Source organism: Pseudorca crassidens, chromosome 8 (assembly GCF_039906515.1).
Source record: "Pseudorca crassidens isolate mPseCra1 chromosome 8, mPseCra1.hap1, whole genome shotgun sequence".
NCBI classification, from domain to species: Eukaryota; Metazoa; Chordata; class Mammalia; order Artiodactyla; family Delphinidae; genus Pseudorca; species Pseudorca crassidens.
In genome coordinates, this window is record NC_090303.1 from 45,800,985 (window position 1) to 45,825,021 (window position 24,037).

Consider the following 24,037-nt stretch of genomic DNA (forward strand, 5'->3'; position numbering starts at 1 on the left):
TTCCCTTGTGGTGATTTCACTGAACTTCAACAACTTGTTTTCATAAATAATTCCTAGTCATAAAATAACAACATGGGGACAATGTTTTCTCTTTTTAAGGTGCTCATAGCTGGGAGCAGTACAAAGACTTGGAACTTCAGACATCTAGCTTCTTACCTTGTGATGGAAAGTGTGTACATTAAATGTCAAGAGGAAACCAGGCTGTGGAAATCTGATCCAGTCAGACTACCTGCAACCCAGAGATGCAGGTCAGGAACTGAGTGAGTACTGAATACTGCCACTTCCCTGAGCTGAATTCATCCCTGTCAGGTAAGATGCTAAAAAGCTCAGTCTTTCCAAAAACATACGCGAACTATTCCAGTTTTACTAATAACTTTATTTAAATAAGAAGACACAGGAACTTCTATACTGAAAAAATACAAAACAAAAGCCACACATTTCCTTGTGTAAAGCCATATTGTATGGTAACTCGAATACTGTTCAGCGCAGTGGCTAGAATTAAACAGTACAACTATATACAAAATTTAAACAATTTCTGACAAATTTCTACAGCTGGATGTAGGATACATTTGAGCTCAACAACTTCTGGGAAATTTACATGGCAAAGCATAAGCTTTAACACATTTGGTTCAAAACTTTAATATATGCTAAGAACAAATGTACAACACAATTAATATTTAGTTTTCTCATGAGAAAATAAAAGCACATGTCACTATAAATATCGTACATCAGATTTCATTACCAAAAAAAGCATATTCAGTCCATCGTTCAGAAACTAATATTGATACTATTGCATCTTATTTGGACAAAAGCAGAGCATAAGATCAACACATTATGTAATGCTAAACCAGATATCAGAAGTTAATGGAGCTCATATTTATCTTACAGAACTAATATTTTCTCCCTTTAACCATAATCTACAAAATATAGTATTTTCATCAAGGCCTGAGATTATTAGGGTTAAAGGTTTCTTCTGCTGAATAGATTGTTTTAAAACGTTCCCCTGTGAAAATGGCGAAAGTAAACTGAGTCCTTTCCCATGACAGTCTCCTACAATATAACACTGACTAATTTAAAGGAGCCAGAATGCACCTTCAGGAGAGAATATTACTGCAAACTTTGGTGGAAAGAAGATAATTGGGATCATGACAAAATAATACACAGAACACATACACACACAAACATATACACACATATATATATCATTTGTTTTAAAAAAAAGAAAATCAATGGTGTTGCTTTCTTCTTTATCAACTCTTCCTTCTTTAACCTCCTTAGAAAATAAAACGAAGAAAAACCCAGGAATGACTGAAAGGAACTGAAACGTTCCTGTAACTGTAAGCACCTTGTTCCCCTAATTCTTAAGAAAACTGTGCCATACACTTCAGGTGCAGATGAAACAGTTTTATTGAACTGAAAGCAATGGAATAAAAATAAAGAAACTTCCCTTTGCTTTTGAATACTCTCTTTGTGCTGCAGAAAACAATGTCTGAAGTTGGGCTCTTCCACTGACCAATCAGGGATATCTAGGGCTCTCTTCACACTTAGAGAAGTTAGGTTGAGTCTGCAAGTTCAGGGCTCTTTACTTGGGTTTATGCTCTACTTCGTGCATCCAAAATGTGAACAGAACTGTTAATGGTATTATTATGAGAGGCTTGAGTAGAGACAGCTTCAAACTACTGCATTTGTAAGTCACCACATAACCTGCTTACTTATGTTGAATTCTGAGACTCACATATGCTCTCTCTGTGTGAATGCAACTCATGCACCTGAACTGCTTGAGGGAAACAATAACCAAAAGTGTGTCATTTCTTAACCTGCAAATTAAACAATTTCCAAAAGAGAAACTAAACATTAATATGCCTTTTGATAGAACAGTAGCATTTCATGACCCTGATGGCCAATATAAACAAAAAACCTCAGCCATCCTCCTGTGAAACTGCACTGGTCCTGAAATTAGACCTAGACATTCTTGTCTTTAAATTCCACACACACAAGGTGGAATGTTTTTGTACAGCCTAGTACTGGACATTTTATTTGCAACATTGTATCAGTCATTAACCGAGCAACACCTGAACTTGTAAAAAAAAAAAAAAAGCCACATTTACACATGTTGAAACAGTGAATGCAACAGTTGTTTTACGTGTAACCACATGACAAAAGTGATGTCAGACACCACAGATTTGCTGGTTCTCCTCATGTTCACCCATGTCCAGGATTTCTGTTCTCCTAGGGTTGAATGCACTTCTTATTCTAAGAACGTGGAATGTAATGAGGAAAGGGAAATGCATAAAATAAGAAAAGGCAAAAGAGTGATGTTCCCTCTTTAGCTTTTTAGCTGTGAAATAGTTAATATCCCAATATGATATACATTCCAAGTTACCTGAGTTTAGACTTCAACTGAAGTACCTGAAGCTAGGCCATAGGGTGGGCACTGTGCAACTGTTGTGGCCATTTATTTATTTATTTTTTTGCATTGTATGTATTACAGAAGTTAGAAACAAACACCTGGATCAATTGTAAACATAATTCTGAAGTACAGTATTTTTCCATAGGACAAAACACAGCAAGACATTTTCTATTTAGACAGGCAACTTTCTGATATAGAGCTTATTTATACTGAAGAGTTTGGAACAAAACACAGGACACAGTACTAATCTGTCAAACATACTATGAAATGCATAGTCTCCACTTAAAATGCTGAATGATACACACATTTTTGCAAGCATTACTGCTTTCCACAAAAACTGCTGAATAGGAGTTCCGTCCCTGCCAAGATCAGTGTTAAGAGATACTTTATGATGCTGATAAGTATTCTGTTGGTGGTGGTGTCAGGAAGTTTGTCACTCCATGCAGATAGATGTCTGAGATCTAGTTCCTAATCCAGGGAGCACAGGGTAGAGGCCAGCTCCCCCTCTGCTTTAGATGATCACGTAGTTCTGAGCGGAGATGTGCTCCTCACCCTGCAGTTCCTGCAGGAGCTGCTGCGGCTGCTGGGATGGCTGTTGGACAGAGGCCTCTGTGGAGCCCGTCACGCTGGTGTCATCAGAAAGAGACGTAAAGGAAACCCGGGAGGAAAGCTGCTCCACGGTCAGGGTGGCCAGAGCTGAGCTCTGGCCAGAGTTAGGAGAGTTCTTGAGCATCAGGTCAGAGGCAGGTAGGAGAGGGCCTAGAAGTTTTACAGGACAGAAAGCTGATCCGGTTGGGATGAAATTAACCTTGTTTTTGTCAGGACATGAAAAGAGAGGGGCTGCGATAGGCTGGCGAGACCTAAAACCATAAAACAAAATTAGGTTTACAATCACTAAAAAGTTAGGCACTTTCTGAATTAATTGGAGTTCTCTAAAACAGCTAAAATGTGGATGGCAGGGAATGAATTAAGTGTACACAGAGGGGTAAACATCTTCCATAGCACAAGTCAGCTGGCATACTACTGATGTACACAGCACTGAGGTGACATTTAAAACAGAAGGATTTTCAAAAGGACTCTGGGCACACAGAATTTTTCAGAGATTAGTTTGCTTTCATTCATTTAGAAACATGGATTATGCGATGTTAAAATGACCTTTTCTGTTAAGTACATTGGGAGAGGGATTACCCAATCATATATTTGGTTTTAAGCATTTCCTCCTTTTTCTGTATCTCTATACATACTTCTACTAACACAGATCAGGAAAAGTAGTTTCAGTAGTTTCTTGATGAGTCAGCCCAACAGAACAGCGTCCACAAGCCCTTCCTCTCCTCCCCTTCCCCGGGAACTAAGCCATCAACTCCTGCAGGACCCGTCTCTGTCCCCTTCTACGTTACAAGAGTACAGCAGCCTCCACTAGGGCACCTGCACTGGGACAAAGGGATGAGTGAGTCCAAGAGCCACACGCTCTTTTTTTGAGTTATTCTGCCAGGTATTTACAGCATGAACCTCTTTTCCCTTTAATTTCTATTTTATACGTACCGAACTTTCAAAAAGAAAAAAAAAATCTGTGAACAGAAAGTCTAAATTCAATGAATACACATGCTAGATGTGTCTACAGGGAAGGAGACGAGTTAGTGAGTTCCCTCTGGCTTGTGGTATCACTATCGTTAAGGCTAGCCACACATGGATATTCACTTTGCTGCTAAATGTCTTTTTCTTTTTAGCCATCTAAATTAATAGAACTTTTGAAAGGAAAATTCTTAATGATTAAAAATAAATCTTTTAGGTAGTAAGGATGAATTTCCAGTTTCTTTGTATTAGCATATTTCCAGCACACAGACTCTAATTCTCCTTCAATAAGATCTCTTTTGCCTATTCAACTCTCTTTTCATGATTTGCTTTTGGAACACATTATCAGCTGGATGGAGTAGTTGATTAATCTGTAATCAACTGGTCTCAGTAAAAAGCTTTACAGCTTTGCAGATCCCAGCTGACAGAAAAGACATTACTTACGCCATTTCCTCAAAGACCTTCACTCGCTCACATCCCTCTGGGGGCTCCCGTTTGAACATGTAGCTGTTGTTTGGTTTGGGAGATGAAGCATACTTGGGTAACGGTGAGCTACTCCCACTGTCTGTAAATTTAAAGCAGTTATATTAACTAGTGATTGAAAGCTCTTTTAAATTAAATTTGATTTCCAAACAAGCAGCCTTTTGCACAGTTTATCCACTACTGCCCCTTGGCTTCCACCACAGAGCTTCGTTTATTGCAAAGCTGTTTCTAACATCCTTGTGTAGTACATATCTTATGAATAAAAGCTTCAATGCAATAGTAATCTGCCATACCACAGAACATAAAAAGCAGATATTTTGGTCCAGACAACTGCATTTTGAGTAAAGTAGAGCTGTAATCCTGAAAATAAATACATCATTATATATTTCAAAAAGGTAAATAAATGGGGTAATATGTATAGCCATGCAGAATTTTAAGAGATTAAATACAGCATTCTCTATATTTTCTCACTGTTCAACCAATTTAATTGAAAATTTTAATATGTGGAATAATCTTCATTACAAAAGTTCTTAGCAGAAACGTTAGTTTTACTAAACACTGTGAATAACATGTATGCAGGGATAAAACAGGCTTATAACACAATATACTTTCCCTTGGCCCACAATGAAAAAGGTAATGTTCAGAATTTTGCCTTTAAAATGTCTATATAGAAGAATTTTTTGAGCACTATTTGTATTTTCGCTGCTGGAAGCACGAGGAATCTAAAAGCATCTCTATCTAACATGTTTTCTTCGTATTTTTGACCAAAAAGAAATGGCCTATTCATGAAAAGCCATAAAACCTATATGCAGTTTCTCCCTTTCCTACCTGGCAAAGGATTTTGGAAATTCATATCCACCAAAATATGTCATTATCTTTTTAAGATGCCAAGTTGTAAAGTCAGTAACATACCTTTATAAATACAATAGTCCTATTTAAACAAATTCTGACTTAATGCAAACCAATCCCCCATGCTAAAATACTAAGCACATCACCTATTGAGATGTAGTATTTTCGTATGTATTTTGAAAGATGGCATTAGTACCATAAATTTCAGGTGTCACAATTTTGATAAGTTGCTTCAGTTTAGGATACAGTACATGGTCCAACATTCAGAATCTGAGTAACAGGGAGGGTTTTTTTAATCATCATTAATGAAGTATAATACACGCTTAGAAAGTAGACCCTTGAGGCACACTTAGAGTGTACTTGGTGAATGACTCAAAGAGCATCTGTGTAAGTGTTGGGCATGCAGATGTGTGCTTATATTTGAATATGGCTATATCTCTGGCTGGGAAATCATTGCCTGCAAAATAACAAGGCCACATTATTGGGAAACCTAGAAAACCTCATAGTTTCTCCATCACTACTGTTACACATGTCCATAGAGATTATGCATAGTCTCTGGGAAGGAATTAAGTCTTAGAGTTACGTTGGGTTTTTTCAGACTTGAGGATTTTCTTAGACTCAACATTTATCCTATATTGCTTAAACAAATGGGAGGGAGGAGAAGGAATATTATTTTTTCTCTTCGGTAGATGCAAAACATCATTAACCTGACTAGAGTCCGACTTCGCTGCTATTTGAGCTAGGCTAAACCAAAACGACTGGTCTTCAATCAAAAACTGGTGGGAATGAGGTCTTGAACTCGGTATAATACCAAAAATACAGGTTGACTTTGCTTTATTATCCAAGCAACGACCAGCCATGCCAAGGATACATGAAAAAGTAGCTATGGTTGTGTAGTGCCTCCATGGAGAGGACACAGCCCTGCTGCACGCAGGATGGGCCTAAAGCCACGGGCTTGATGCCTTTAACAAGCCTTTTCTGCCATCAGCAGGGGTGTGACCAGGTCAGTAGTTAAGAATCCACCCTATTGTCATGTAAGAAAAGTCATCTTGGCCACTCTTACAGTCTCCTGTGTTCTATTTCTTATTACATCATCAGACCTACCACATGATTTCTCTCATAACATTACTGATGGTTTCAAGGGACCTTCCCAGAATTGAAAGCTAGATGTGAGTTGGATAATCAGCAAAACTAACTGTCTTCCTATAAACAATCTACAATGAATTAAATATTAAATGGTTTTTCTCCTTGAAATTTTTCTAATTTCCGAGGCTTATATTTTTACAGAGTTTTACCCACTTAAACATTCTTTTATTGGGGGCAGGGAGGAGGGTGACAAATGTTTAAACAAACAAACACAATATATTGCTATCCCAGAAAGATAGTATTCAGTGCTATTATACTGCCTTGACTTTTCAATAAAAACTGTTTGTTGAGAATATATATATACATATATGTGTGTGTGTGTGTGTGTGTGTGTGTGTGTGTGTGTGTGTGTGTGTGTTTGTATATATATATTACATTTAATGTTTGGTGGTCTGGAAAGACAAAGCTTGAAAGAAAGAAATTTGGAGCCGTAAATAGATTTCTTAAATCTGGGGTTTTCTCCTCAGGTAAATATGCAATCTGATAGAGTGCAAAGAGGAACGGGGAATGGAGACAACTTTCTGGGGTTTTAGTTCTGTCACTAGCTGTATATAGTTGTATAACCTTCAACACAGCTGCCTCTCTAAGTTTCTATATAACTAAAGGAATTTCCATTCCTAACTCTGAAATTCTGTGATTTTTACAAAAAGTTCTAACATACAAAAAAGGAACAGTGTACCAAAATATTTTTTTTTGCTTTACAAATGGCATGCTTTAAAAACAACTCCCACGAGCAAACTATTCTACCCATTCCAAGCTTGGTTGTCTAACTCCTGCATTTAGAACTCTGTGTTGAGTTTAATAACCACATTTCATTAAGAGAACATTATAAATGTGAGGTAAGCATGCTTGCTCAGGAGATTCAGGATGAAGTCTCATGGTAATCTTAATTTAATCCCTCCTGTTCACAAGCATGATACATTTTCTCATTCTCTTATCCCACAATAGGATAATAACTAGACACGTAATTGAGATTAAGTTAAATGTTACTTTATGTTCTTATAACCTCATAACCAATGAAATTAGATGTGATGAATATAATTATTTACATATCTGTCTGCATTCATAATAGTTTCATCTATATTTATAACAGAATCACCCAGATCTCAAAATTAAGAGTATGGAAACATTTTTTTGACTATTTTATTATAAAAGATTATAATTATGCATGTGTACCATATTTACGATTAAAATATAAGGAGTTTGACAAACATTTTAAAACACATCATAATGAACTAAAGCTTGGAAAAGTTAGAGATACTACTGAAGTCTGAAACTCCATATAGAAACAAGATTCATTAAACTATGTGTACTTTTATAGTTTTAGAGTTTTCTGAATTTCTCCTTATAAATGGCCTCCATTACTTCTGGTATATTAAGTTGTATGGCCAATAATTCTAGTATAAAAAACCATATATATTAAGTTGCTTCATTTATGTAGGAAGGTATGTAAAATCTCTGCCACGGTTCTTTTCTAGCCCTAAGTCTTTATACGTGCTGTATCTCCTACTATCAGGTTACTTTATCAAATTAAGTAAAATTAATTCTAAAATAAGCAATATAATTACAGGGTGGTGGTTCTTAACCCTGGTTTCACATTAGACTCATCAAAGATGTTTTAACAATACTATTAAATGCCAATGTTGAAACCTCACCCCTCAAGAGGTTCTGATTTAATTAGTCTGGGGCCCATTCCCAGGCATGTGCTGGCTGTTTTTTTTTTTTGGTAAAGCTCTCAAATGCTTTTGAAGTACAGCCAAATTTGATAACCAATCATGAAAACATTAAAACACTGGTATGGAGTCAAGCCATCTGACTTCTGTCTAGACCTAACTGCACGGCCTAGGAAAAGTGTGATCCCCTTGTGTTTTGATCTATAAAATGGGAATAACTACTGATATGATGGCTGTGAAAAATGTGTACCTGAAACAGAATAAGCTCTCAATAAATACTGCTACAATAGTAGAAAGAACACATCATTCCTAATTCACAAATTAACAAAGGTGAACCATTCAGAAATTAAGTGCTTATTCTACTTTCTTGGTAAAAGAGAGTAACAGAAATGTCATTTTTAATAGGTCTGCACACTAACTTTATTAAGGTATATAAAGGTAAGATTTTGTGTCTGGCAGGGAAGCCGAGTAACATTTGGAGTACCAGATTCTCTGGTTTATGACTGCCTAGTAGGAACTCTGCCAGTTCATGATGGCATCCTTTAGCATATGGAGATCTACCGTTCCGAAATTTTAAAACTAATGCCTAAAGTATACAGATTCTATAGACTCCTCTACGTAGAGAATATTTATTACATGTGTAGCAAGAGCCAGTAGAATGTAATTATTATTCTATCTTTCAAAGCTAGAATAACAGGCTGAGAAAACGAGCATAGAGTTCAACCAACACTAAACGTAGTGACAAAGTTAGCCAATTTAGAATAAGATTATAAATATGATGAACTAAATAGGATCTAAACAGAATTGCTATTCTAGTATTAAAATTACTTCTTTTCCAGAAAATGTGGTATGTATACACAATGGAATACTACTCAGCCATAAAAAAGAACAAAATTTTGCTATTTGCAGCAACATGGATGGACTAGGAGGGCATTATGCTAAGTGAAATAAGTCAGACAGAGAAAGACAAATACTGTAGGATATCACTTACATGTGGAATTAAAAAAAATACAACAAACTACTGAATATAACAAAAAAGCAGATTCACAGGTATAGAGAACAAACTAGTGGTTACCAGTGGAGAGGGAAGTGGGTAGGGGCAATACAGAGGTAGGGAAATAGGAGGTACTATTAGATATAAAATAAGCTACAAGGATATACTGTACAACAGGGGGAATATAGTCAATATTTTATAATAACTATAAATGGAGTATAACGTTTAATAATTGTGAATCACTGTATTGTACTCCTGTAACTTATATAATAGTGTACAGTAACTATGCTTCAATTTAAAAAATTACTTTTTTTGCATCAGGAAATGAAATTATCAGCTGTAGTGTAATTTGATGGTCTAATGAAATCAGGAGAAACAACTGTATAGTGTTTCTTGACAACAAACTTTTGGAACCAGTTGGCATTACTGATTGTATTGAAAACCTGCATTTTCAGTGAAAAAAAAAAAAAAAAAACTGTGGAAGAGTAAGGAGAACATTTGACTTTTACAAATAGTCTCTAACGTTTCTCTACAATTTCAAAGTCAACCTTTTATGAGGTTACAAAATTTTAATAAAACAACACATCAGCTATAGCTAAGATCTCCCTTACATCAGCATTCAGCAAAGGGTAAGGAGAGAAAATGTAACATAATCCTTGTTACTTATATTTTTGAACTTTGTCTCAAATAAGACTGTTTTGAATTAATGGGACTTACATTCCAAATGTAAGTTAGGCCCATTACATTCCAAATGTAAGTTAGGCCCATTAATTAAATATTTGTCATATGTGGAAGGTGTTTTATATTTTAATCATTTATTCCATATTCACTGAATTGGTACTAATTTACAAAATAAGCAAACAAATCATAGTTGTGCCTTTGTTTTTGTGTACTTACAATAAGTACAATGCTTCTTCTGCAAACATAATCCTGATATGCAGAACAACATTGCTTATTATTGTCTCCAAATCTGACTTGGCATCGTTGATATGCTAACTACTCACTCGGAATCTTACATGAACGCGAACAAATCACCCTGAATCTGACTATCCGACGTGAGTTAAAAAATGAAAGCAAATCACTCTGTTGAAGACAGTCTGCAAACCAATTTATAGACTAAAATCTTGTCTCTTATAAATCATAATGGTAAAACTAAACTGAAAATAAATTTCAGATTACCCAGAATATTTTATATCTTGAAAAGTAATGTAATTAAGGTTCTCAGCAAAATCAAAATCAGTCTGATGCGATCTTAGTTTTTTTATATTCTTGAGGTTTTTAAATGAAAAAATTTCTAGGGACATCAGTTTTCAAAACACTGAAACACACTGTTCATATTAAAGTGCTCCTAAAGTATCCTACGGGGGAAAAAATGAAAACTTCTAATAAAATTTCAATATAATTTTAAATGTACACTTATATATATTTACTGAGCACTTAATTATGTACAAAACAGAAGACAAAACAAAATGCTATGTATCAGGTAAAACTCAGTATTTCTCTCTTTTTTTTTCCCCCCAATTCTTGCTAAAGAGAAATGGTATTATAACATCTTTTCGGCAGATAACCAAATATAATCTTAAACTTATATAATGGTCATCTTAAAGCCTGTTCCTGCTCTGACATTCACTGCCTTATTAATAGTGGTAATCGTTTTCTTATGTCCCAAGTCAGAACTTTGTTAGAACTTTGCCTTTATCCTCATTTTTCTAATCCCTCACCTTGTACATCTAATCAACCACCAAATGCTGCTGATTCTTCTTCAGTCTATTTCCTCCAATTCCTTTGCCCTACACCTGTGGTCTCCCAATTAAGGTGCACTAAACAATCTGCTGATATGCAGGAAGAAAAAAGAACATTTATACATATTTACTTTTTATCTCTAAAAATAAGAAACTAAGCTTTACCAGCAAATATTTTATATATGGATTGAATTATGTACTTACATAACTTAGAAATATATAAATTTATATTACGGGTACAAATTAAAAATTGCTGAAAAAAGTATGTAATAACTCAAGTTTGGAGACGGGACTAGGCTATTAAAATAGCATCTTATCTTCCCCTCTTGCTGTCTCTCTCCACTTCTGTAGCTTTATCCTTAAAGCTGGTCATGTCCTTCAGCTCAGCAGTCCCCAATCTTTTTGGCACCAGGGGCCGGTTTCATGGAAGACAGTTTTTCCACAGACGGGGGTGGGGTGGTGAGGGGTGTGGTGCCTCAGGTGGCAATGTGAGTGACGGGGAGCGGCAGATGAAGCTTTGTCAGTTCACTCGCCTGCTGCTCACTGCCGGCTGTGCCACCGGGTTCCTAACAGGCTGCAGACCCCTACGGGTCCACAGCCCGGGGGTTGGGGACCCCTGCTTTAGCTGACAAAAGATCTTTGCTTGGTTCTTCATTTCTTTCAGCAAGGCTACAAGGCCCTTATGAAATAGTGGCCTTTCTACCTACCTCTCCATTCTCACTGCTTTCTACTCCTTACCATTTACCCCTATGCTCTAGCCACACTATTTTTTTTTTTTTTTAACTGTTCTCCACACACCAGGCTCTTTCATAGCTGAATGACTGTGTAATGGCTATTCCTCCTGCGAAGGCAGCAAGTAGTAGTGTGAGGTTCCTACAGAAGATCTTTGTTGGCATCTGGACTTCAAAAGATTTAGGAAAGTTAACTTCATTTCTCTAAGCCTTAGGCTCCCCATTCTTAAAATAATGACAATGTCCCTCCTCATCGGATTGTGATAATATTACAGGGGATAACAAAGGTAAAGTCACCTGGGCAAATTTAATCATCATAACAATCCTATGAGGCAGGTGCCATCATTTTCCTTAATTTATAGGTGAGAAAACAGATACAGAGAGGTTGAGTAACTTGCCCAAGGACACATAATTAGTAAGTGGCAGAGCAGAGTTCAACCTGGCTGCACCAGAGTCAGAGTTTGTTACCATCATGCTATCTGCCTCACTGTTTTGATCCATCTCAACTCTATCGTCCTCATTAGACTAGACGATCAAGTTCCAATCTAACATTCCATGCTTCTCCTCAGTAGAGTCTTAGAGTTTAGGCAAAAGCTTCATTGGGTCTGCCTTCTGTTAGTCTCACAAGGAGACACAGTGCAACAAGGAGTGGCTTCAGTGTCCATATTTCTTCTCAGAGGAACATAAAAGATAACAGGGAGAAAAAAATTCAACAGATCCCCTTTCCTCTAGCCCATACCCTATTTTTTCCCCAGTCATGATCAGAGTAGAAGATGAGATGGATTTTAGCAAAGTTACTTCCCTTCCCCTAATTTCAACAGGAAATTTGAACTTTATGGCTTCTTTCTCACCAAAGGCCTATGATCACTAAGTTAGCATAATCTTAGAGTGGTGACTGTTTATTATCTTTTTTTGGTTGGTGGTAGCGGGGAGGATTATCATACTCTTCCTGAACATTCAAAAGCCTAACATATATAAGTTAACCACTTAAGGAAAAAGACGCTAATGTTTTCAACAAAGCTATAAAAATATATTCTTAAAAAAATGGACATACCATGAAGAAGGAATACTCAAAAAATCTCGACTAAGCACTACTCCATGCTAATGCTAGGCGCCACTCTAGTTGCTGAGGATAAAGTAATGAGCAAAATAAAGTTACCTGCTCTTTATGGAGCTTATAGTCTAGTAAATAGATAATAGAAGATTAAGTGAAATTATATATGCAGACATATTAATAAATTTTGGTTTGCTTTTGTTTTAGACTCTGAGTTGTAACTGCTAGAACTGAGTTGTATACTTACTAATAATTTTGAATTAAGAATAGTAACTCATCCATAGAGAGCTAACACAGCAACTGCTATTAGTAAAATTGTAGACATTTTCCAAAAGAGGGGGAAAAGGCATTTACTGGATGCTTCTTATACGCATCAGATAATGGGAGTATATGTAATTTTAGATGTACTCGTGAAAAAGCAAAACAGGGAAGATGACCTTAGGGATGTAATTCTAGAAAAGTTCACTTTTTAACCTATGGAATAACTCCTTTGTTGGAATAAGATTTCTACACTCTTTGTAGTTTTACCAGCAAGAGGTTCTTCTAGGATAATAAGCATCCTAGAATTATGTGGGGAGAATCTTTTGATTGAGAAACAGATTCAGGCTCAAAAGCAGCAGTTTGCAAGGTGTGGTAGCTAAAAGAAGTATATCCAACGTATCTATTTTCACAATATAAACCACAAAAAGAAAAGTACCACACAATCTTGGCTGATTAGGATATCTAGAAGGTGGAGAGTTAAAGTATGGTAAGGGCAAAGGTCAAACAATGTTAAGAAATAGAGCCCTAAAGATGAACACAAATCGGGTTTAAAATGTATACAGAAAGGAATAAGATATCAAAAAGAGTCTCTTTTAAAAGTCTGCCTGGCGTCAGCCCTAGAACCTGAAAAGATAATACTTTTTTTTCTTTTCTGCAACTATGGGCTGCTCAGTCCTAATACCCAAAGTTTAGAAATAATAATATTTATAAGTTAAATCATAGTATGAGTTAAATAGGCTTATATGCATTCTGACCTGGAAACTCCATCTACATGATATACATTTTTCCTGTGGGAACACATAGTTTAAGTTCCAAGTAATCAATTTATGGACTCTTGGAATACAACTCTTGGTAGTTGACCTGACTAGAATGGTTCAGTTGACGTCATGGTTAGAATAATCAACGTTTCCACAATATCTTGCAAAACTGCAGAATTTTATAACAACCTGCCTAAGTGAATTGTGCCAAAGATCAACTATAAGTGGCAGACTGAAGTCAAGATTTTGTGGCTTGCTACCTTATTAAGGAAAGCTGGCAGAGCTGCTAAAACAACTAATATTTGACACTGCCATTTACATTATATAAATGACTGTTTTTCTCCCTTGCATTTTGGGCATGATAATGTAGAAGAATTTAGGCTAACTCTTAGGATATATTCTGAAGATGTCAAGATAATAAGAGCTCTTATTCTGGATCCCTGAATTCTCCACACAGATCGTAATGTAGGAACTGTGGCTGTTATTAGGTTAGTAAGCCTAGCAACTTTACACGTTACCAGGCTGCCTTCAGTCTTTAGGTCACTGGAAAAATCTGTCAGAAAACCACCAAACCCAAAAAACTAAAACCTGAAGACAGTCTCTTAAAGGCTGGACTTTTCTCAATAATGAGAGTGTTTTTGTCCTGGCATTGCAACTGAAACAGCCAAAGGACCACTATGCTAATCAACTAAAATTATTTTTATAGGTCTCAAATTATATATGTGTCATGGAGAAAAACAGATGTTAGGAATAAGCAGAAATAATAAAGTCAGGAAAAGGATAGGAATAACAGATGAGTACTAGAAAAATAATCAGCTAACTAGCACATCTCTCATTAGAGCTATATACTCACAATGTCTTTCCCTCCCCCCACCTGTGCATGCCAATCCAGGCACCTAAAGATGTCTAAACTAGCTAGTCTACAACAGCAACTACAGAATAGGTAGGTACTCCAAATCAATTCTAGTTGACTACAAAATTACAGTATCAATTCTGTTTTCAGAGTTAATGATGCACACCTATTAGAAATCTATAGCTTGCTTTTTTTTCTCTTTACTGGAAATAAATGTAAAGAAATAAAAGACCAATTTAAGCTTCACTGTGGAAAAATGCAAATTGTAAGCTAGAATTAGTATCTTAAAAAAATTTGGACTGTCCATTCTGAAGTAATGAGTCAGAGATTATTCTATAGTTTGAATGATTTAAATATGTAAGTTTCAGAAATTGCAAAACTGACAACTCCCTCTCCTTTGTACCTTTAGTTTTCTGAACATACTTGTATAATAGTGTAGATATATTAAGAAACTTATGTCATGAGGTCTTAATTCCCAAACTGAGGTAGTTTTGTAGAAAACAGTCTTAAATGATTCTGTAGTCTTCTTAGTTTCTAAGGAAATTTTTTAAAAATCACTATTAGTCACACCCAACACCATTTATTGAGTGTTTACTACATACCAAGAGTTGTGCTAAGCACTCTGTTCCAATATCTCATTTAACTTCAATAATGGTATGAGGTGTGAAAACAAGTATTATCACCTTGTTTTACTAAGAACAAAATTTGTTTTAACTATTAGGGGAAAAACTGTTGGCCTTAGAGATGATGTGGACCAACGTTCTCATTTTACATTAAACAAACAAGAGGAACAGAAGAAAGATAAGACACTTGTGTCATGCAGGCAGATATCTGGTATAAAAGAATAGAAGGGCATAGAGAAAAATATACAACCAAAAGCAGTCTTAGAAAAAGTCTAACTTCTCTCTAAGAAACAGCCAGAATTCAGAATATTGTACTATCTCGAAGAGATACCTGCACTCCCATGTTCACTGCAGTATTATTCACAATAGCCAAAACATGGGAACAACCTAAGTATCCATGGACAGATGAATGGATAATGTGGTTCTAACTGGTTGTGAGATTGCCTCAAAGAATATAGTCCCGCAGAGGCCAAGAAGACAATCTCACAACCAGCTAACCAAAATGGAATTCATCTATCAACTTCCTAATACATCTCCCTTTTGGTTCAGCCTCTCTCAACTATCCACAGTGTTAAACTTAGAAGAAAACAAAACTTCTGAATTAACTGCCTAGCCTTATTATCACTGTTATTTTTAATTTTAACCCAACTGTAAGTGCTAATAAGTAGCAAAAGTGGTCTGCACTTATCTTTTCTAGTGGTATAATAAAAAAATACGGGTTTTACAAGATCTGTTTCACCATATACCACCTCTGCAGCCTACAATAACTTATGATTATTGATGATTATTTAACATTTCCATTTACCTTCAAAACAAATACTCCTACTAGAAGCAAGGTGTTTTCTTGTTTGTTTTACTATGAAACATCCATACTAAAAATGCGAGGAAGTGACTGCTGTAGGATGCCTCAGTAAAATGAAAGTTTCCTAGTCTGCATTCTACAATAGCGACATTCCACTTGAAGCAGAGAGATATGCCTAACTAAGGTACTGCTTTCAGTACATCCTTAATGGAGGAAGAGAGTTCACAAGGCTTCCAATAAGGAAAAGGTGAAAAGGGGAGAACTGTTGAGATCCACCCACAAAGAGGACAAAGTCCAAAGTAGCTTCCATCTAACATCTCAGCAGAGAGTCAGGCGTAATGATGACTGAAAGAAGCCAGACCAAAAGCATACACACTGCATCAATCCATTTCTATGAAATCCAGTAACAGGAAAAAATTAGACTATGATGATGGAAGTCAACAGTGGTTACTTCTAAGTGGAGAGGAGAAGGATACTCTCTGTGAAGGGGGCTAGGGATCCTTCTGGGAGGCGAAAAATGTTCTGTATCTTGATCCAGGTAGTGGTTTCATGAGTGCATACGTGTGTAAAAATTCAGGGGGCTTAGCACTTAATATTTGGGCACTTTAAATGTATTAATACCTCAAAATAAAACAAATTGAGGGGGTTGGGGGTCAAGTCAGGACAAGGCCCATAAAAAAATCCTGTAAGATTCTATAAACTTTAATTTTTTCATGTTTTAAAATTTGTGTTGCCTATGATCTTCTTGTGGTGAAAAGCAATAAATGTGTTACAAAGGAAGTTCAGTGTTTCTTTGTAAGTAGCTAGGAAGGTGGAAGCTGGGCAGTCTTCAGTACCTTCGATGTCTGAGTCTGACGGGGCTAGAAACTGAAAGAAGAGAGTGAACAGTGGTAGCCAAGTGCCTGACACGAAGACAGGAGGACATGGGCAGACAGGGCTTGACAGGCAATAAGAAACCCCACGGGTTTTGCACTCTTATTGGTGTTAGTTAATAACTCATCTACATACCATAATATATTCCCTGATGTGCTACAGGTACTTTTTAAACTTTATCCCACTTGGTTAAAAATACACTCATTCTTCCAACAGATTTTTTTAGAAATTATTTCCTCCCAAATTAATCTGAATACGAAATCTAACCTCAGGCACGAGGAACATAAACTTTACCATAACCATCCTTAACTCTGGACAATACCAAGGAAAAAACTGTGTGTTATATGATGTGAAGCTGTACACATTCATTTTATAGCTTTCATTAGCTGTTATAACCATGCGCTGTGCTCCTCTGACACATTTATGGAAGATGTTTGCGAAAGTCACAAAGAAGGGGGTACATGAAACCAATGAACAAACCAACCTAGATCAACCAATCCTTTACAATCCCACCATTCAATGAAACAAAAAAGGTGATGTAATGGTCTAAGACAAAGAAAGTAGAATGACCAAGGCCTTATAACAAACCCTCTAAATGGATGATTTCATTCTCACCTTTATCACGATCATAGAGTAAATCTTCTGTTGAGCAAGGGCTACCGTCCTGGGATTCCGGGGGACAGAAGGGGGAAACACAGGGGGAGTGACTGCTGCAACTACTGCTGCGCTCCTGCACAGAGGGGGTCTGCGTGTCGATGCTGCGAGTGCTGCTGCTCCGGTAGTGAGCAGGGAGGGGGGCTCTCCGACCATCCGGGATATCCAAAGGCTGGAAGAGCAACAACCATCACACCGTCAGTGACAGTTCATATACTCCATCCATATAGAAAGCACTGATGTTTCTTTTGATTTCATTTTGCAGTATTATCGCCACCACAGTTGATTCTTCAGAGAATAAAGATACCAATCTTGTGTCTTAATTTCTGCCAGTCACTTTAGGTCAGCACTCCCAGTAATACTCTTCAAGGACAGGGGCTTCTTTTAACACTGTATCCCTAGCACTGTGTCTGGCACACAGCAGACATTCAATAAACATTTGCTTTAAGAATTAGTCAAACCGCTCAAGAAGTCACTTTGACTTGATGATAAAAAAAGAGAAATCTCATATTCACAGGTATGGATTTCCATTTGTTCATTCTTCTTCTTATTATTTTTTTACAAGCCAGGAACAGATTTTGCAGTTTACCCCAAATTTATAATAAAAGGTTTATTCTATTAGTACTCAAGGGAGGATATTAAGATAACTCAGAACATTTCTTCTAATTTGGTATCCAACTGAGTAGGACTACTAATGAATTTTGCTTAGTTCTAATGCATTGTTCTGAGTGGCAAAAATAAAAAATAGAAATGAAATTATAATTATAGAATCATATATGAATCATATATTTTTGACCCGAGAAGACCCTAGCCCTCATTAGCACAATGTTTTTACCAATAAAGAACCTATAGTTTATTTTATTTTTTAAATAAATTTATTTATTTTTGGCAGCGTTGGGTCGTCTTTGCTGAGCGCGGGCTTTCTCTAGTTGCGGCGAGCGAGGGCTACTCTGGGTTGCAGTGGCTTCTCTTGTTGCAGAGCACAGGCTCTAGAGCGCAGACTCAGTAGTTGTGGCGCACGGGCTTAGTTGATCCGCAGCGTGTGGGATCTTCCCAGACCAGGGCTCGAACCCGTGTCCCCTGCATTGGCAGGCGGATTCTTAACCACTGCACCACCAGGGAAACCCCCAGAACTTAAAAGTTTAGAGCTCCTGGTGACATGGTCAATTAAATGGCATCAGAGCTTCAGCTGCAGTGGACTCTTTCTACTCTGCTTCTGCTGTAAAGATATATCTTGCTAACTAAGTGAGGTCAACAAATATAATTCTGTATATTTACAGTATTTTTGTCATTACATAGACAAGATTGAAATGCTAGGAAAAAAGAACCAATATATTCTTAGTATATTTACAACTTATTTTCACTGTTTACTGCTATTACTCTGAGCTTTGTCATTTCAGAGATTTTAGAAACACTGTCAGAGGGAAAATGAAGTAAGATAAAATTAGGCAAGACTCAAAATATATCAATGTTTTTCTACAACAAATTAAGTGAAGGTCAAAACCTAAAATAAAAACTTCATCTGTCTATGCAGAGTTGCTAAACCAAAACTATACCATTTTCACAACCTGACAATGACCATGCTACTGTAAAGAGAATATTCAATTATGGAATATTAGTTAATTTTGTCAACAAACAAAATAAGTAAAATTTTCCAATTTAGGAAAGAAATATTCCCAAAGAAATATTAAGTTACTTGGTCAAACGCTAAGAAAATTATTTATTATTTAAAATTTTTCTTTTACTTAACTAAATTTAGATTTTAATTACAACACTGCACTAAATTTTAGAATGAACAATTCTAAGAATAAATCATTGGTGCAGGTTTTTGGGGGTTTTTTTGGACAAAATTATGTGATAGGTGTGTGAGGTTTTCAGAACAACCCATAAAGAAAGATCATTTTGGAATATATATGAGGGTTAAATGACACAGGTCTTTCTTAAAACTTAGATATTTAAGTCAAGGAAAATGCTGCTTTAATAAAATATCAATATTGGTAATTAGTAAAAGAATAATGTATCAATTTGTAACTAAAAAAGTTTAAGAATTTGAGTTATCTTTTATTCATGTCCTATTTGATACAATCACTTTGTATTCCCATTTCTGAATCTTTAACTGGATAATATATAACAATTTCCTTAACCAACTTCTGTTTTCTTGGGGAGGGGGTTCAGAAGAATTAGAATAACAAAACAGATTTTAGAAGTTTATACATTTACACAAAATAATGATGGGAAATATAAAGGCTTAGAAGCTACTGACAGGTTCACTGATGGTGACATTTTGATTTATTAAAACTTTGAGGCACACTTAATCATAAATCTAAAAATTCTTAAAATTAATATTTTAGTTATAACTGTGTAGGTTACCCCAGAGTAATTCTGAAGTGGCTACTGTGAAATTAGAATATGATTTACTTAAAAGCAGAACTATGTTATTTTTTTTAATTGGAGTAAAATTGCTTTACAGTGTTGTGTTTCTGCTCTACAATGAAGTGAATCAGCTATATGTATACCTGTATCTCCTACCTCTTGGACCTCCCTCCCGCCGCCCCCGCCCCCCGCCCCATCCCATCCATCTAGGTCATCACAGAGCACCGAGCTGAGCTCCCTGTGCTATACAGCAGGTTCCCACTAGCTATCTATTTTACACATGGTAGTGTATTTATTGTCAAACCTAATCTCCCAATTTGTCCCACCTTCCCCTTCCCCCCGTGTTCACATGTCCATTCTCTATATCGGTGTCTCTATTCCTACCCTACAAATAGGTTCATCTGTAACATTTTTCTAGATTGCACAGATATGTCTTAAAATACCATATTTGTTTTTCTCTTTCTGGCTTACTTCACTCTGTATGACAGACTCTAGGTCCATCCACATCTCTGCAAATGACCCAATTTCATTCCTTTTTATGGCTGAGTAATATTCCATTGTATATATGTACCACATCTTTATCCATTCATCTATCATTGGACGTTTAGGTTGTTTCCATGTCCTGGCTATTGTAAATAGTGCTGCAATGAACATGGGGGTACATGTGTCCTTTTGAATTATGGTTTTCTCAGGGTATATTCCCAGTAGTGGGAGTGCTGGGTCATATGGTAGTTCTGTTTTTAGTTTTTTAAGGAACCTCCATACTGTTCTCCCTAGTGGCTGTATCAATATACATTCCCACCAACAGTGTAGGAGGGTTTCCTTTTCTCCACACCCTCTCCAGCATTTACTGTTCGTAGATTTTTTGATGGCCATTCTGACCAGTGTGAGATGATACCTCACTGTAGTTTTGATTTGCATTTCTCTAATAATTAGTGATGCTGAGCATCTTTTCACATGCTTCTTAGCCATCTGTATGTCTTCTTTGGTGAAATGACCATTTAGGTCTTCTGCCCATTTTTTAATTGGGTTGTTTGTTTTTTCGATATTGAGCTCCATGAGCTGTTTGTATATTTTAGAGATTAATCCTTTGACCGTTGCTTCATTTGCAAATATTTTCTCCCATTCTGAGAGCTGTTTCTTTCTCTTGTTTATGGTTTCCTTTGCTGTGCAAAAGCTTTTAAGTTTCATTAGGTCCCATTTGTTTATTTTTGGTTTTATTTTCATTACTCTAGGAGGTGGGTCAAAAAAGATGTGTTTTTCCTATGTTTTCCTCTAAGAGTTTTATAGTGTCTGGTCCTACATTTAGGTCTTTAATCCTTTTGGAGTTTATTTTTGTGTATGGTGTTAGGGAGTGTTCTAATTTCATTCTTTTACATGTAGCTGTCCAGTTTTCTCATCACCACTTATTGAAGAGGCTGTCTTTTCTCCATTGTATGTTCTTGCCTCCTTTGTCATAAATTAGGTGACCATATGTGTGTGGGCTTATCTCTGGGCTTTCTATCCTGCACCATTGATCTACATTTCTGTTTTTGTGCCAGTACCATACTGTCTTGATTACTGTAGCTTTGTAGTAGAGTTTGAAGTCAGGGATTCCTCCAGCTCCATTTTTCCTTCTCAAGATTGCTTTGGCTATTCGGGGTCTTTTGTGTTTCCACACAAATTGTAAAATTTTTTGTTCTAATTCTGTGAAGAATGCCATTGGTAGTTTGATAGGGATTGCACTGAATCTGTAGATTGCTTTGGGTAGTATAGTCATTTCACAATATTGATTCTTCCAATCCAAGGACATGGTACATTTCTCCATCTGTTTATGTCATCTTTAATTTCTTTCATCAGTGTTTTATAGTTTTCTGAGTACAAGTTTTCTGCCTCCTTAGGTAGGTTTATTCCTAGGTATTTTGTTCTTTTTGTTGCGATGGTAAATGGGATTGTTTCCTTAATTTCTCTTTCTGATTTTTCCTTGTTAGTGTATAGGAATGCAAGAGATTTCTGTGCATTAATTTTGTATCCTGCAACTTTACCAAATTCATTGATTAGCTCTAGTAGTTTTCTGGTGGCATCTTTAGGATTTTCTATGTATAGTATCATATCATCTGCAAACAGTGACAGTTTGACTTCTTCTTTTCCAATCTGTATTCCTTTTATTTTTCTTCTCTGATTGTCGTGGCTAGGACTTCAAAACTATGTTGAATAAGAGTGGACATCCTTGTCTTGTTCCTGATCTTAGTGGAAATGCTTTCAGTTTTTTACCATTGAGTATGATGCTTGCTGTGGGTTTATCATATATGGCCTTTATTATGTTGAGGTAGGTTCCCTCTATGCCCATTTTCTGGAGAGTTTTTATCGTAAATGGTGTTGACTTTTGTCAAAAGTTTTTTCTGAGTCTACTGAGATGACCATATGGTTTTTCTCCTTCGATTTATTAATATGGTGTATCACACTGATTGATTTGCATATACTGAAGAATCCTTGCATTCCTGGGATAAATCCCACTTGATCATGGTGTATGATCCTTTTAATGTGCTCTTGGATTCTGTTTGCTAGTATGTTTTTGAGGATTTTTGCATCTATGTTCATCAGTGATATTGGCCTGCAGTTTTCTTTCTTTGTGACATCTTTCTTTCTTTGTGACATCTTTGTCTGGTTTTGGTATCAGGGTGATGGTGGTTTTGTAGAATGAATTTGGGAGTGTTCCGCCCTCTGCAATTTTTGGAAGAGTTTGAGAAGGATCAGCGTTAGCTCTTCTCTAAATGCTTTATAGAATTTGCCTAAGAAGCCATCTGGTCCTGGACTTTTGTTTGTTGGAAGATTTTTAATTACAGTTTCAATTTCATTACCTGTTTATATTTTCTAATTCTTCCTGGTTCAGTCTTGGAAAATTGTACCTTTCCAAGAATTGTCCATTTCTTCCAGCTTGTCCATTTTATTGGCATATAATTGTTTGTAGTAGTCTCTTATAATCCTTTGTATTTCTGCAGTGTCAGTTGTGATTTCTCCTTTTTCATTTCTATTTTTATTGATCTGCATCCTCTCCCTTTTTTTCTTGATGAGTCTTGCCTAAAGGTTTATCAATTTTGGTTATCTTCTCAAAGAACCAACTTTTAGTTTCATTGATCTTTGCTATTATTTTCTTCATTTCTATTTCATTTATTTCTTCTCTGATCTTTGTGATTTCTTTCCTTCTACTGACTCTGGGTTTTCTTTGTTCTTGTTTCTCTAGTTGCTTTAGGTGTAAGGTTAGATTGTTTATTTGAGATTTTTCTTGGTTCTTGAAGTGAGACTGAATTGCTATAAACTTGCCTCTTAGAAGTGCTTTTGTTGCATCCCGTGATTTTGGATCACTGTGTTTTTGTTGTCATTTGTTTCTATGTATTTTTAAATTTCTTCTTAGATTTCTTCAGTGATCTCTTGGTTATTTAGTAGCGTACTGTTTAGCCTCCATGTATTTGTGTTTTTTACAGTTTTTTTCCTGTAACTGATTTCCAGTCTCATAGTGTTGTAGTCAGAAAAGATGCTTGATATGATTTCAATTTTCTTAAATTTTCTGAGGCTTGTGACCCAAGACGTGATCTATCCTGGAGAATGTTCTGTGTGCACGTGAGAAGAAAGTGTGTTCAAGCAGAACTATGTTACTAAGTTTCATCTTCTAGTATATTTTTGCTTAGCAGTTCTTAAAGAATTAGCAAATATGTGTCTGATTATCTCATCCTCAAAAAATTAGACCAATTTTACTTCCTTACATTACTGTTCTTAAATGTTACTTAATGTATAAAGGAAACATTTTAATGGTATACACAGCTAAGCTAAGAGACATCACAATTTCCAAAGGGTTCCTTTTTGGCCTAATGAATATAACATAAAAATTTAACTCTAGGAAGAGTAAAATGGCACAACCTTTTGGGATGGTAATTTTAGCAATATTCATCAAAATTTAAAACGTGCAAATGCTTTGACCCAGCAGTTTCACAGCCAGGGAATTGTCTGCCAAGAGTACACTATGTTTTCTAAAGCACTGCTTATGATGACAAAAACTGAAAACAATCTAAATGCCCATCAGTAGGGGACTTTTAAATTATGGTACCTTCATATAGTGATTCAGTATATATTAGCATACATACACATATTTGGAAGCATATACAATAAACTGTGATTAATGCTTATATCTGCTAAGCAATATTCAGAG

At 36.1% G+C, this 24,037-nt stretch overlaps 1 protein-coding gene across 2 annotated transcripts in view; it reads right to left on the reverse strand.

Moving 5' to 3' along the window:
* Positions 1–355: 355 nt before the first annotated feature.
* The window catches only part of GLCCI1 (glucocorticoid induced 1), a 120,016-nt gene continuing 96,334 nt past the window's right edge, over positions 356–24,037 (reverse strand). For both annotated transcript variants that reach the window (XM_067746319.1, XM_067746318.1), the window contains exons 6-8: positions 17,440–17,650; positions 4,427–4,547; positions 356–3,270 (exon numbers count right to left, since the gene is read on the reverse strand). In XM_067746319.1, coding sequence (XP_067602420.1) covers positions 2,922–3,270; positions 4,427–4,547; positions 17,440–17,650 — 681 coding nt within the window. In that variant the 3' untranslated portion in view covers positions 356–2,921. The remainder of the gene's footprint in view (positions 3,271–4,426; positions 4,548–17,439; positions 17,651–24,037) is intronic.